Source organism: Psammomys obesus, unplaced genomic scaffold, assembly GCF_907164565.1.
Source record: "Psammomys obesus unplaced genomic scaffold, mPsaObe1.curated_primary_1811, whole genome shotgun sequence".
Classification (NCBI taxonomy): domain Eukaryota; kingdom Metazoa; phylum Chordata; class Mammalia; order Rodentia; family Muridae; genus Psammomys; species Psammomys obesus.
In genome coordinates, this window is record NW_026585698.1 from 9,162,096 (window position 1) to 9,176,117 (window position 14,022).

Below are 14,022 nucleotides of genomic sequence, written 5' to 3' on the forward strand. Positions count from 1 at the left end.
GTGTGCTTTCCTTGTTTCATGCCACTGCTGCTTGGTTCTTACTTTACGTCATCCGTTTTCTTTTTTAACTTTAGATTCTTCATGTCTGTTCATGTTTTATTTTTCCTCCTCTGCTTAAAATCATTACTCTTTTTTTTTTTTTTTTTTTTTTCCCTCTCCTATCCCAAATCATGCAAACAATTGTACTTGCTTCTGCAATATTTCAAAGTTTACTGACCAATTTTTTTTCCTCTGGTCTCTCTGTTTCTCAATCATTTTTGTTGATTTTCTTTTGTGTTTGATTTTCATTTTAAAATTTAAGAAACAGTTGAACGGAGTTCAGGAACAGCAAGATCCCTCCCCACCACTTACTCATACAAGCCATTCTTTTCTACAAGACCATACCAATCCTGGACCACAGCTCCAGTCACAGTGCCCGGGCCAGCCAAGCCAGGCTTCTCCTCCTTATCCAGCTCCTCCTCTAACACGCCATCAGCTTCTCCGTTAAAATCCATATGGTCTGTTTCGACTCCTTCTCCAATCAAATCCACACTAGGCGCTTCAACCACATCTTCCGTCCGATCCATTAGTGACGTGGCATCTCCTATTAGATCTTTCCGGACAATTTCTTCGCCAATAAAAACGGTGGTATCCCCTTCTCCATACAGTATCCAGTCTGTCTCTGGCACCCTGGGGAGAGCTCCCACAGTCACAGAGGCTACGCCTCTGAAGGGGCTGGCACCCAACTCCACCTTCTCCTCTCGAACTTCCCCCGTGACGACCGCAGGGTCACTTTTGGAGAGGTCATCCATTACCATGACACCTCCTGCTTCCCCCAAATCCAGCATTACCATGTATACCTCCAGCCTGCCATTTAAGTCGATTATCACGTCAGCCGCGCCGCTCATCTCTTCACCTCTAAAGTCAGTGGTGTCGCCAGCTAAGTCCGCAGCTGATGTCATCTCAACAGCTAAAGCGACGATGGCATCATCTCTCTCCTCCCCCTTAAAGCAGATGTCCGGACACGCAGAGGTAGCGCTGGTCAATGGGTCAGTCTCTCCTCTGAAGTACCCTTCATCTTCAGCTTTAATTAACGGATGCAAAGCCACTGCCACGTTACAGGACAAAATCTCTACAGCCACAAACGCTGTAAGCTCGGTGGCGAGCGCAGCCGCTGACACAGTGGAGAAAGCGCTCCCTACCACAACAGCCATGCCCTTTTCCCCACTCAGGTCCTATGTTTCCGCAGCACCCTCGGCTTTTCAGGCTCTTAGAACTCCCTCTGCACTCTACAGCTCCCTCGGGTCTTCGATAGCTGCTACTACCTCATCCGTAACTTCATCAATAATCACAGTGCCAGTATACTCGGTAGTCAATGTTTTGCCAGAACCAGCACTGAAGAAACTTCCAGACTCTAATTCGCTCACAAAATCGGCAGCAGCTTTGCTGTCCCCCATTAAAACATTGACTACGGAGACACGTTCTCAGCCCCATTTCAACCGAACTTCATGTCCAGTTAAGTCATCTCTGTTCCTTGCGCCCTCTGCTCTTAAGCCGTCAGTACCATCTTCTTTATCTTCCAGTCAGGAGATCTTAAAGGATGTGGCTGAAATGAAGGAGGACCTCATGAGAATGACTGCCATACTGCAGACGGACGTGCCTGAGGAGAAGCCATTCCAACCCGACCTCCCCAAAGAAGGGAGGATAGATGACGAAGAGCCTTTCAAAATCGTTGAGAAAGTGAAAGAAGACTTAGTGAAAGTCAGTGAGATCCTCAAAAAGGATGTGTGTGTCGACAGCAAAGGGCCACCCAAATCCCCAAAAAGTGACAAAGGACATTCTCCAGAGGATGACTGGATAGAATTTAGTTCTGAGGAATTACGAGAAGCCAGGCAGGCTTCTGCCAGTCACGCCCCATCTCTGCCTGAGAGAGTCCATGGGAAGGCCAACCTGACTAGGGTCATTGACTACCTGACCAATGACATTGGGAGCAGTTCGTTGACCAACTTAAAGTACAAGTTTGAAGACGCAAAGAAGGATGGTGAGGAGAGACAGAAAAGGATTTTAAAGCCAGCCATGGCCTTGCAGGAACATAAACTCAAAATGCCACCAGCCTCCATGAGGACTTCCACCTCCGAGAAGGAATTGTGCAAGATGGCTGACTCTTTTTTTGGAACAGATGCCATCTTGGAGTCTCCCGATGACTTTTCTCAACATGACCAAGATAAAAGTCCCTTGTCTGACAGTGGCTTTGAAACCAGAAGCGAAAAAACACCTTCGGCGCCACAAAGTGCCGAGAGCACCGGCCCCAAGCCACTATTTCACGAAGTCCCCATCCCTCCTGTCATCACAGAGACAAGAACTGAAGTGGTCCATGTGATCAGGAGCTATGAGCCCTCTACTGGGGAGGTTTCCCAGCCCCAGCCGGAGGACCCCGGGTCTCCCAAGCCTTCACCTACATTTATGGAGTTGGAGCCAAAACCTACCACCTCTAGCATTAAGGAAAAAGTCAAAGCATTTCAAATGAAAGCCAGCAGCGAGGAAGAGGACCACAGTCGGGTTTTAAGCAAAGGCATGCGTGTCAAGGAAGAGACTCACATTACCACAACCACCAGGATGGTGTATCACTCGCCTCCCGGCAGTGAGTGTGCCTCAGAGAGAATTGAGGAAACCATGTCAGTCCATGACATTATGAAGGCCTTTCAGTCCGGGCGAGATCCTTCCAAAGAGCTGGCGGGGCTGTTTGAACACAAGTCGGCCATGTCCCCGGACGTTGCCAAGTCTGTGGCTGAGACCTCAGCCCAGCACGCAGAGAAGGACAACCAAATGAAACCCAAACTGGAGCGCATAATAGAAGTTCACATCGAAAAAGGTAACCAAGCTGAACCCACTGAAGTCATTATTAGAGAGACCAAAAAGCATCCCGAGAAGGAAGTGTCTGTGTATCAGAAAGACTTATCTCGGGGAAATGTTAACCTAAAAGAGTTTCTGCCAGAGAAACACGATGCTTTCCCTTGCCCTGAGGTGCAGGGTCAGCAAGAAGAAGAAGAGCTCGGGGCAGAAGAGTCCTTGCCATCTTATCTGGAATCTTCCAGAGTAAACACTCCAGGGTCCCAAGAAGAAGATAGCCGTCCTAGTTCCGCCCAGCTCCTGTCCGATGACTCTTACAAAACACTGAAGCTGTTGAGTCAGCACTCGGTAGAATACCATGATGATGAGTTGTCAGACCTAAGGGGCGAGTCTTACAGGTTTGCTGAGAAAATGCTTCTGTCAGAGAAGCTAGATGTTTCTCACTCTGATACCGAGGAATCGGTGACAGACCCCACAGGAACCCCTAGTTCAGAGTTCCAGGGGTCTGATAAGCGACCCAGAGAAAAAGTAGCCACTGCCCCCCCAAAAGAGATTCTCTCCAAAATCTATAAAGATGTGTCCGAGAATGGTGTAGGGAGAGTGTCTAAAGATGAGCATTTTGATAACGTGACAGTGTTATGTAATGTCAGTGGTCCAACACATGCCATGTGGATGCGCTTGTCCGAGGACAGACTAGACAGAGGTAGAGAGAAGTTGATGTATGAAGATAGGGTGGACAGGACCGTGAAGGAGGCCGAAGAGAAATTGACGGAAGTGTCACAGTTTTTTCGTGACAAAACCGAGAAGCTGAATGACGAACTGCAGTCCCCGGAGAAAAAGCCACGCCCCAAAAATGGCAAAGAATGCTCTTCTCAGAGTTCCACCAGCAGTAGCCCCGAGAAAGTGTTAACGGAACTGTTGGCATCCAATGACGAATGGGTTAAGGCCAGGCAGCGTGGCCCAGATGGACAAGGTGTCCCTCAGGCTGAGGACAGGAAGATACCCAGTGGGTCCGGCAGCCCAGAGAAGAGGGTCCCTTCCCAACAGAGTGAGGATGGCCAGCCTACAGAGGAAGCCAAAAGAACTGTCCTTGCTCAGAGCAGGGGACCGGAAGGACCCCAGTCTGGATTTCAACTCAAACAATCTAAACTCAGTTCCATTAGATTAAAATTCGAACAAGGCACACGTGCAAAAAGTAAGGACCTGTCTCAAGAAGAGAAAAGCCTGGACGGGCCGTCCCGAATCCCAATTAAGAAATCGCAAGAAAACAAGCTGCCCCCACACCAAGGTTTTGCGAGAGAAAAACAGCAGAAGGCTGCGGACCTCTCAGAGGAGAGAGTGCCGGTGCAGAATGATGTCATGGTACTCAAAGCTGAGCATGCCAAAATCAGTGAGATTGTGGCGAGTGAGTCTGGCTCCTCCGATGATGCCAAAAGACACAGAACTGAGGTGTTAAGTAAGGCAACGCCTGACTTCCTTTCTGAGCAACAGGCTGAAGACTCAGCCTGTCTCATAACATCAGATCTAGACATCAAGGGACCATGGGACAGAAAGGTCTTTAGAACATGGGAAAGTTCTGGGGCCAATAACAATAAGGCTCAGAAAGAGAAACTTTCTCATGTGCTTGTTCACGATATAAGAGAGAATCACACTGGTCGCCCTGACGAGAGCGAGAACGCTGAGCCAAAGAACGAATTTATGTGTGTGACTGAGAGAGAACACAAATTGTTAACAAACGGCTCTCTCTCAGAAATGAAAGAAATGAGTGTAAAATCTCCCTCCAAGAAAGTGTTATACAGGGAGTATACGGTTAAGGAAGGAGACCGTCCCAGCGGCCCTCTCGACCGTCCTCCCAGGAGAAGCGAGAGTTCGGGGGCATCTCACATTCCCATCAGGGTCCCAGATGAGAGGAGGGTGCCAGCTTCTAACACCCCCGATGGGTTTGGCGAGCAGCCCACGTTTCCAAAACATGAACTCTCCCAAAAAGTGTCCCGGTCAAGTGTGAGCAAAGAGATAGTTGAGAGCCAGCACTTTAATTCCGTAGATGATGAGAGAGTTACCTATTCCGAGATCAGCAAAGTTTCCAAACATCAGAGTTACATAGGCCTGTGCCCAGCTCTTGATGAGACCGAGACCTCTCCCACCAAATCTCCCGATTCGTTAGAGGTTAGCCCAGGAAAGGACTCTCCCTCTAGTGATGTGTTTGACCACGGTGCCATGGATGGGTTGGAGAAGACAGAGGGAGGGAAAGAGATCAAAACCTTACCTGTATATGTCAGCTTTGTACAAGTGGGGAAACAGTATGAAAAGGAGCTCCAGCAAGGAGTTGTGAAAAAAATCGTAAGTCAGGAATGTAAGACGGTGCAGGAAGCCAGGGGGACCTTCTATACAGCTAGACAGCAAAAGCAGCCTCCTTCTCCCCAGGGCAGTCCGGAAGATGATACTCTCGAGCAAGTGTCCTTCCTAGACAGCTCTGGGAAGAGCCCTTTGACCCCGGAAACTCCCAGTTCAGAGGAAGTGAGTTATGAGTTTACGTCTAAGACGCCAGACTCGCTCATAGCTTTTATACCAGGACAACCCAGCCCGATTCCTGAGGTTTCTGAGGAGTCAGAGGAGGAGGAGCCCAAATCAGCCCCACTAAAGCAGGCGACTGTGGAGCGGGAAACGGATCATGATGTGAACAAAGACTCTGCCCAAAGACCCAAATGCAACCGAGTTGCCTATATTGAGTTCCCCCCGCCTCCCCCTCTGGATGCCGACCAGATGGAATCAGATAAGAAGCACCAGTATCTCCCCGAAAAGGAGGTTGACATGATTGAGGTCAACCTTCAGGATGAGTCTGACAAGTACCAGTTGGCTGAACCCGTCATCCGAGTGCAGCCCCCATCACCCGTCCCTCCCGGCGCTGACGCCAGCGACTCCAGCGATGACGAGTCCATGTATCAACCTGTCCAGGTTAAAAAATACACCTTCAAGTTAAAGGAAGTTGAGGAAGGGCAGAAAGACATGGCAAAATCCAAAACCGCTGCCGCGAAGGCTTCCAACCAGAAAGAGGCGGAGAGCAACGGGAGGGAGAGCGAATCTGGCCTTGACTCGCCCCAGAACGAAACGGCTCAGAATGGAAACAACGACCAGTCGGTCACCGAGTGTTCCATCGCAACCACAGCCGAGTTTTCTCACGACACAGATGCCACCGAGATAGACTCCCTGGATGGTTATGACCTGCAAGATGAGGATGACGGCCTAACAGAGGGTGACTCTAAACTCCCGAGTCAAACTGTAGACGCCAAGAAGGATGTCTGGACGGAGGGCATCACGAAGCCGGCTGACCGTTCTTTCAGTCAGAGTAAACTGGAAGTGATTGAGGAGGAGGGGAGAGTGGGATTAGACGAAGAGAAGCCGCCATCTTCTAAAAGCTCTTCATCCGACAGAACCCCAGAGAAGGCCGATCCCAAGTCAGGGACCCAGTTTTTCACCCTGGAAGGCAGACACCCGGACAGATCAGTGTTTCCTGATTCTTACTTCAGTTACAAAGTCGATGAAGAATTCGCCACTCCTTTTAAAACAGTAGCGACCAAAGGTCTAGATTTTGACCCTTGGCCCAATAACCGAGGGGACAATGAAGTCTTTGACGGTAAATCTCGGGAAGATGATACTAAGCCATTTGGTCTGGCGGTGGACGACCGTTCTCCGGCGACCACCCCTGACACCACGCCAGCCCGAACACCAACTGATGAAAGTACCCCAACTAGCGAGCCTAACCCCTTCCCATTTCATGAAGGAAAAATGTTTGAGATGACTCGCAGTGGCGCAATTGACATGAGCAAGAGAGATTTTGTGGAAGAGAGGCTCCAATTTTTCCAGATTGGTGAGCATACTCCTGAAGGGAAGTCAGGGGCCCAGGGGGAAGGGGAGAACAGCACGGTCACTGATACCCCACAGCCACCACAGTCAGGGGACAGCTCGGTAGACACCAATCTAGAGAGAGATGTAGAGGCACCTACAGTCGAACCCAGCCCCAGCATCCCGACCAACGGAGAGTGTCAGGAAGGCGGCGCAGCCTGTGGCGGCTCTCTGGAGAAGTCGGCAGCTGCCACTAACGCCTCAAAAGTGGACCCCAAGTCACGCACGCCTATAAAAATGGGAATCTCTGCTTCTACCATGACCATGAAGAAAGAAGGCCCTGGAGAAGTGACAGATAAGATAGAGGCTGTGGTGACCAGCTGTCAGGGGTTAGAAAACGAACCGATGAAAGAGATCTCAAGTGCACCCAGTAGCCAGGTGGGCGTTAGGCCCCAAGAGAAACACGATTTTCAAAAAGATAACTTTAATAACAACAATAATCTGGATTCTTCCACTATGCAGACAGATAACACTACGAGTCACATAGTTCTGACAGGACGCGTCGCATCCACTTGTGCCACAGAGAAAGCTAATCCAGTGACAGGCGCAGGAAGGAGTCCAGGGATACAAGGACACTGCAGCAGAGATGCGCGGAAGGAATCGATAGGGGTTAGGCGGAAATCCAAGCTCCCTATAAAGGCCACCGCACCAAAAGATGTCTTCCCGCCAAACCATAAGCCAGACAGTAAAGCAGGTAAACTGAGGCAGGTTGGTCAATCTGAGAAAAACAAAACCCTCCCGACTTCTTCACGTGTAGATGCCAAGTCCCGAATTCCAGTCAAAAACACACACAGGGAGAACCTAGTTTCAGTCAGAAAAGCATGTGTCACACAAAAGCGAGGGCAGCCAGAGAAAGGCAAGGCCAAACAGCCTCCATCCAAGTTGCCAGTAAAGGTAAGATCCACCTGTTTCACCGTCACCACCACCACCACCACCACCACCACCACCACCACCACCACCACTGCCACCACCACTGTTAAAGTTAGAGAAAGTCAGCTCAAGGAGGTATGTAAACATCCCATTGAATATTTTAAGGGAATTAGTGGTGAGACCCTAAAACTTGTGGACCGCCTCACGGAAGAAGAAAAAAAGATGCAGTCGGAGTTGTCTGATGAGGAAGAGAGTACCTCAAGGAACACGTCGTTGTCCGAGACTTCCCGGGGTGGCCAGCCTTCCGTTACCACGAAGTCTGCTAGAAATAAGAAAACAGAGGCAGCACCTTTAAAATCAAAGAGTGGAAAGGCCGGCTGTAGGAGGACTGGTGAGAATGAAGGCAGTCAGGTTTCTTGAGCGCTCTTTGCTCACGACCTGGAGAAACAGAATAGTCCGTAAACACTTTCCAACTCGTAGACCCTAGTGCATGACCTGTTGTGACTTGCTTGTGGAGTGGTTTAACAGTAGCTTCTCATTGTGTCATTGTCATCTGTGTGTGCTGTCCTAGATGCTCTTCTGTCCTCTCTTAACCCAGCTACACCGTAGAGAGCTAGGGAAGCATGCTACCCTGGTGTCATTCAAGATGTGAGTGATTTTTCTTTTTCTAATGTGCTCGTGGATAATATGACTCTGTCAGAGCCAGAGGCACAGATTTTTCAGATTCCATCATGGTTGTTGCCACCAACGCGATTCTGTGACCCACTGTGAAGTGGCAAGCTCGCCAGCATGTTCAATCTCATTACATTCCGAGCATCCATGTGATCTGGCATTTGGCCTGGCGCGGGTGATAGATGAGTCATTGTGTAGGTGACTAGGACACATCGAAGTACACAGTGTTAGTGTTGGTCTCTGTAAACAATCTGAGTACTGCGAAAAGCAATTTTCCAGTGTCGTGTCTTACTTGGCGATTATTTTAATTGAGAAATTGTAAATCGTAGGTCCACAGAGTCCTTGTGAGCGGACAGATATCAGGATGGCAATAGTAGCCGATCACCTCGGACTTAGTTGGACAGGTAAGTACATCTGCTTCTCTCTGAAGCAGGTACCCTTCCCCAGCGTCCTTGTCTTCGTCATGTGCCAAAATCATCGTGTACATCCTGAAACGCACCAACAATCAAACTGCAGAACTTCATAATTCTACCTACCCTGAAAATGACTGAGAGCAGCTGTACACCCTTAGTTTATTCTGTGCATAGACAGTAAAAGAACAAAAAGTTAGGTCTTACTTTAAACTCTTTCTCCACAGAGCCATTTCCATAAAAGAGTAGTCTTGCACATGCCTTATGAACATAAAAGAAAACCCAGCTAAGACCTATGACTACATAATCAAGATGTTCTGTTGTGCACATGGTACTGTCAGACAACGGCTCTGTTACCCCAAGACCTGGTAGAGACGCATGTGACTTGGCCTAGATTATGGCATTTACCCAGTTACTATGCATTTACTGGACTGATGGTTTTAAATGAACGTACTATTGTGCCTTTGGATTTGTTTAAAAGGAAAAACCTTGTCTTATTTTGACAATAGAGAACAGCAGTCCTTTTTGATAACGTCTATGAACAAGAAAACAAAGAAATGAAAGCTTTGATTCTAAGTGAATGGGGGGGGGCGGAATGTAAGTAAATAAAATAAAATAGATGCACTTCGCAAAGGTACTTGAGTTCTCCGAAAGCGTTTACAGTCGGGGGGTGATGGAAAGGAAGTGTCCAGCCTCGTGTCCCAGCAGTAAAGCCAAAGGTGGGCTGTGGCATCCAAGCCATTTAGCTTTGTCATGTTGATCCTAACAAGGCCCCCAAATCCTGACTCATGTGAGCCTAAAAAATGTGATATGGCCTAGGCTTGAATATACTTTTTAAATGTACAATCACAGACTTGGAACATTCCTCTGAAAAGATCTTGGAACACATGCTTGATTTCTTTTATGACTACAGACAATACATAACTAAACTAGTTTTTTAAAAAAGATTAATTATCATCTCTCTGAAGTCGTCATACTACTACATCTGTTTTCATGCCATACCGTTATCTGCTGTTTAAGGGAGAAGGCAAAACTAGACCACAGGGAACAGATTCATCATATTTTCCCTTTGTGTGTCTCAGAACCCTCTCCCCACCGTGCCAAATCTCTAAGCCTCTGCTTTAGGAGAACTGCTAATGGCCAGGGGTTTCCCAGAACTCTGGTATGTCAGGTGTCTGAGTGATCCCCTGAAAGCTGACAGGAGTTGGTAGTGGTTTACATGTGTTAACAACAGTCCTCACTTAACATGGATCACTCACCTGAAAATCCATGGATGTAAGTTGATTTTGGCACTATTATTGAATAAGAGCCAGGTTTTCCTTCGCCTAACGGGACAGTCCTTAGTTTCCCAGAGTACATTTTTTGGAGATGTGGCATGGAGGAGCCAGACAAACTGGGCACAGAGCTCAGTGTCCAGGCATCCTCGGAGTCTTAGTTTATCCTTAGGACTAGAAAAGAAGAAATCAGATCAAATCCTCCTGGGGCTGAAGAGATGGCTCAGTGGCTAAGAGCACTGGCTGCCCTTCCAGGGGACCTGGGTTCAATTCCCAACTCCCACATGGCAATTTACAGTTGTCTGTAACTCCAGGGTACCTTACACCCTTACAGCAATGCCCATAAAATAAAATCAAATGAATTATTATTGTTTTTAAAAAGCAAGTCCTTTAGCTCCAAATTTCTCAGGGTGCCCGTTTTTCAGTCTTCAAGCAATAAATAATGTTTGCCCTTAAGAATTTCTTGGGCTTTTCCAGTAGGACTTTTATCACCTAAAATGTGAATGGATGGAGGAATTAAAACTAGAATTAACTTCTTTAATTAGAGCTACTGTATGATCAATGAAGACTATTAGAAAATTTGCAATAGTTAAGCAAACAAAATGTAAATATATCTCTTGAAACCACCATTAATAAGCTCTGATTTTTTAAAAATAATCTTCAGATTTATTTGCAACTAATACAGATTTTATAGGTCTTTTTATTTTTTACAAAATTAATATTTGCTTATTTTGGTTTTGATGGGTAAATAGCATATTAAATTTATACATGTAATGGTGTTTTTTTTTTTTTCCCTAACTGCTCTGCTTAAGAGTCATGAACTAAATTTAAGCTTTTGTTATTGTTAAGTGAAATATAAATTAAAGTGCCTGTGCACACATCCATTAAGGCTAAATTTTGTGCTGAGGGGAACTGGCTTCACTTACAGAAACACCGTTTTATATGATATATTTCTAACTGTCCACCATGATCACAAGGAGTTTAAAGACTCAATCTCATATCAGCAAACTTCCTCTTTTTGTTCATCAAGGGGATAATTGTCAAGTTTCCAGTAGTTCAGCTCTGCAGCAAACACTCATGTGTGTGAATCATTTTATAAACCCCTGCATACCTCTTGATAAAAACACAAGGACTTTTTGAATGTCTGAATTTTTTTGTCATCAGAAATGTTTGACAAGGTTAGAACCTTGACCAATCGCTTTCCATGGAAGCAATTCCCCATATTTCTTACTTTATAGTAATTAGGGTAATACATGCTTGACAACTTTTTTTTTTTAAGAGATACATGCTGAAAAGATGTCTCTTTTCTTCCCAAGGTCTCCATTCATACCGAGTTCATTTAATTCTCTCCTCCTACCATGTAGATGCTAGGGTTAGGCTCAGGTCATCAGGCTTTGATGGCAAGTGCCTTTCCCTGCTAACTCATCTCGAGGGCCCATGTTGAGCTCATCTTAATCTTCACTTACAAGATTGAATATGTACTCGGACACAAAGTACTCCTTTTTTTTTTATGATTTTCCCTGGAGTCATCACTTCACCTGAGTAGAGATCATGAAACTCCAAGGCTTAGCCACTGTCACTGCAAAGGAATAAGAGGGTGTGCTCAGTAGGACTGCTCAGAGCACCCCGACCGCTGTCTCTGTGTGTGCCCGGGGTCTCGTGTGCAGTTGTTTAAATGGCAGAGAATTCAGCCAAATCAAAAGAAACCAGTAGCATCCCTTCTGTAAATCACAATAATCTTTAGATTTCTAGTGGGAATTTGATTGTAAGTAATTTCCTAAGAGAGTCTGATGACAGCCTGCCTGTAAAACCAAGGGCAATGTCCCACAATACACTGATGGCTTTTCTTTACAATTCATTTGATTTTTTTTTTTTTTTTTTGGACAGCAGTGTTAGGAGTTAAACATGAGTTTGATGAAGTATGTGCAAAAGAAAATACGTACTTTCTAACTCTCTTTCTTTTCACAGAGTTGGCAAGGGAACTGAATTTTTCAGTGGATGAAATCAATCAAATACGTGTGGAAAATCCCAATTCTTTAATTTCTCAAAGCTTCATGTTATTAAAAAAGTGGGTTACCAGAGACGGAAAGAATGCCACAAGTATGCTTACAATTATTTATTTTAATTTTCAAAACCACACAGGGTCAATATCTTAGAAAAATCTGCTGCTGGGCTCACTCATTCCAGGATTTTCAGTGTTCTGTAATTTTATGTAGCAGTGGGGGAGGAGTTAGCGAAAGTCTTGATCAGTGTCTCTCAACCTGTGGGTCATGACCCCCTAAGGGAGTTCAAACGACCCTTTCACAGTGGTCCTGAAACCATCAGAAACATAGATATTTATGTTATGATTCAGAACAGTAGGAAAATTACAGTTGAGAAGTAGCAACAAAAATAATTTTATGGTCTGGGGTCACCACAACATGAGGAACTGTATTAAAGGGTCACAGCATTAGGAAGGTTGAGAAGTGCTGGTCTAGAGTGGCACTTTATTCTAGAGACTTAGGCTTAAGCAGCTTTCTGGAAAGCATGTGGCAGGAAATAGTTTGCATTTTGTATGCCCCTCTTCCTGGGTCTACTAAAAATGGAGGAAAGATAATACTAACTCTTGTGTCATGGGATAGTCAACCGAAATGGTTTGAAATCACTGCTATACCCAGGGGCAGGTATGGACAGGAAGTACAGAGGAGGATGAGATAGAATTAGGGGAACCAGCCAGTTGTATCCAGCTTGGTCTCTGTTTAACTAGATTTGGGTAGGTGATGAATTCAAGGCACCTAGCACTCACCCACCACACCGTGGGCTAAGTTATCGTGGGTTGCCTGGTCGGCCTGACCTTGGTAGTTGATTCAAATGTTAAGCATTGAGTATAAGGATGAGACATTGACATTCTGGGAGTCGAAGGAATGTGAAACTGTGCTCGGCTTCCTAGAGGAGTATAGGTGTTTGGAGACCATCCACCCTGTCACAGTGGGATAAATGCTGGGACCTCCACAGACAACTTCAATATGGGATTCTTCCCTGGGATAAAAATCCCAGCCAGCTTTCTGGATGTAGATCTAGCAGAGCTGCAGTGGGGAGCTGAAATGCTGGCAGAGCAAGCAGAAGCACTGATTTCATTGGATGCTGTGTTAACCTGCAGGAAATAATGCCGCTGGATTCTCACCCTTTCTTCTTCTCCTTTTCAGCTGATGCCTTAACTTCGGTCTTGACAAAAATTAATCGAATAGACATAGTGACTCTACTAGAAGGACCAATATTTGATTATGGGAATATTTCAGGCACCAGAAGCTTTGCAGATGAAAACAATGTTTTCCATGACCCAGTTGATGGTAATTGCATTTAGTGTTCATATTTGTTTAATCATTCAGTAAAATCTGAAAGTGCTGTTGGACAAAGCAACCACTCAGCACCGTGTGCACCGTGATTTGCCTGACTTAACTTCTCATTTTCACAGCGTTTCTGTTCTGCCAGAGTCTGCAGATAAGCACTCTCATATCAGAGCAAGCTCGGTAAATGTCTGTCTCTGTGGGACACGGAAAATGAAAAGTGACAGTCCATTATCTGAAAGAACTGCTGTTGCTAGTGTTCCATGCCCCCAAATGGCAGAAAACTCAACACCTACAAAGCCTAACACTTTGGCATTTAAAGTTGTTTGTTTTCTTTTAACCTAAAAACCAGTGATCTCTTTTCATATGTAAGTGACATCAAACTGATAGCCCAGTTTTAACCATGATGTGCTGAGCTGCGCTCCACAGGGATTGGGGTAAATGGTGAATTCCTGCTGCATGACCAAGCGTCCAGGCACATGCTGGTGAAATCTACCATCATTCCAGGTGGTTTAGTTACTTAACATTATATTAGGCAACATTCTGCCAGAAATTCCTGGGATAGAAGGTAATATTTGATGTTCATAAAAGACAGCATTTTTTTTCCTAACTCTGTGAACACAAAAATCACTGATAACCTTTTGCTCTTTTGACAATCCCTTCTCCCAGTAAATAAATAGTCCATCTCATAGGAGCGTCAGGAAAAACATAACAGAAGACAGCCATGCTTCTGAAGCT

General features: G+C 45.8%; 1 protein-coding gene across 1 annotated transcript in view; it reads left to right on the top strand.

Annotated features, from left to right (window-relative positions):
* The window catches only part of Ank3 (ankyrin 3), a 215,046-nt gene that overhangs the window by 176,250 nt on the left and 24,774 nt on the right, over positions 1-14,022 (top strand). The window contains exons 32-35 of the mRNA XM_055598850.1: positions 302-7,993; positions 8,604-8,678; positions 11,927-12,058; positions 13,144-13,287. Of these exons, the coding sequence (XP_055454825.1) occupies positions 302-7,993; positions 8,604-8,678; positions 11,927-12,058; positions 13,144-13,287 (8,043 nt within the window). The remainder of the gene's footprint in view (positions 1-301; positions 7,994-8,603; positions 8,679-11,926; positions 12,059-13,143; positions 13,288-14,022) is intronic.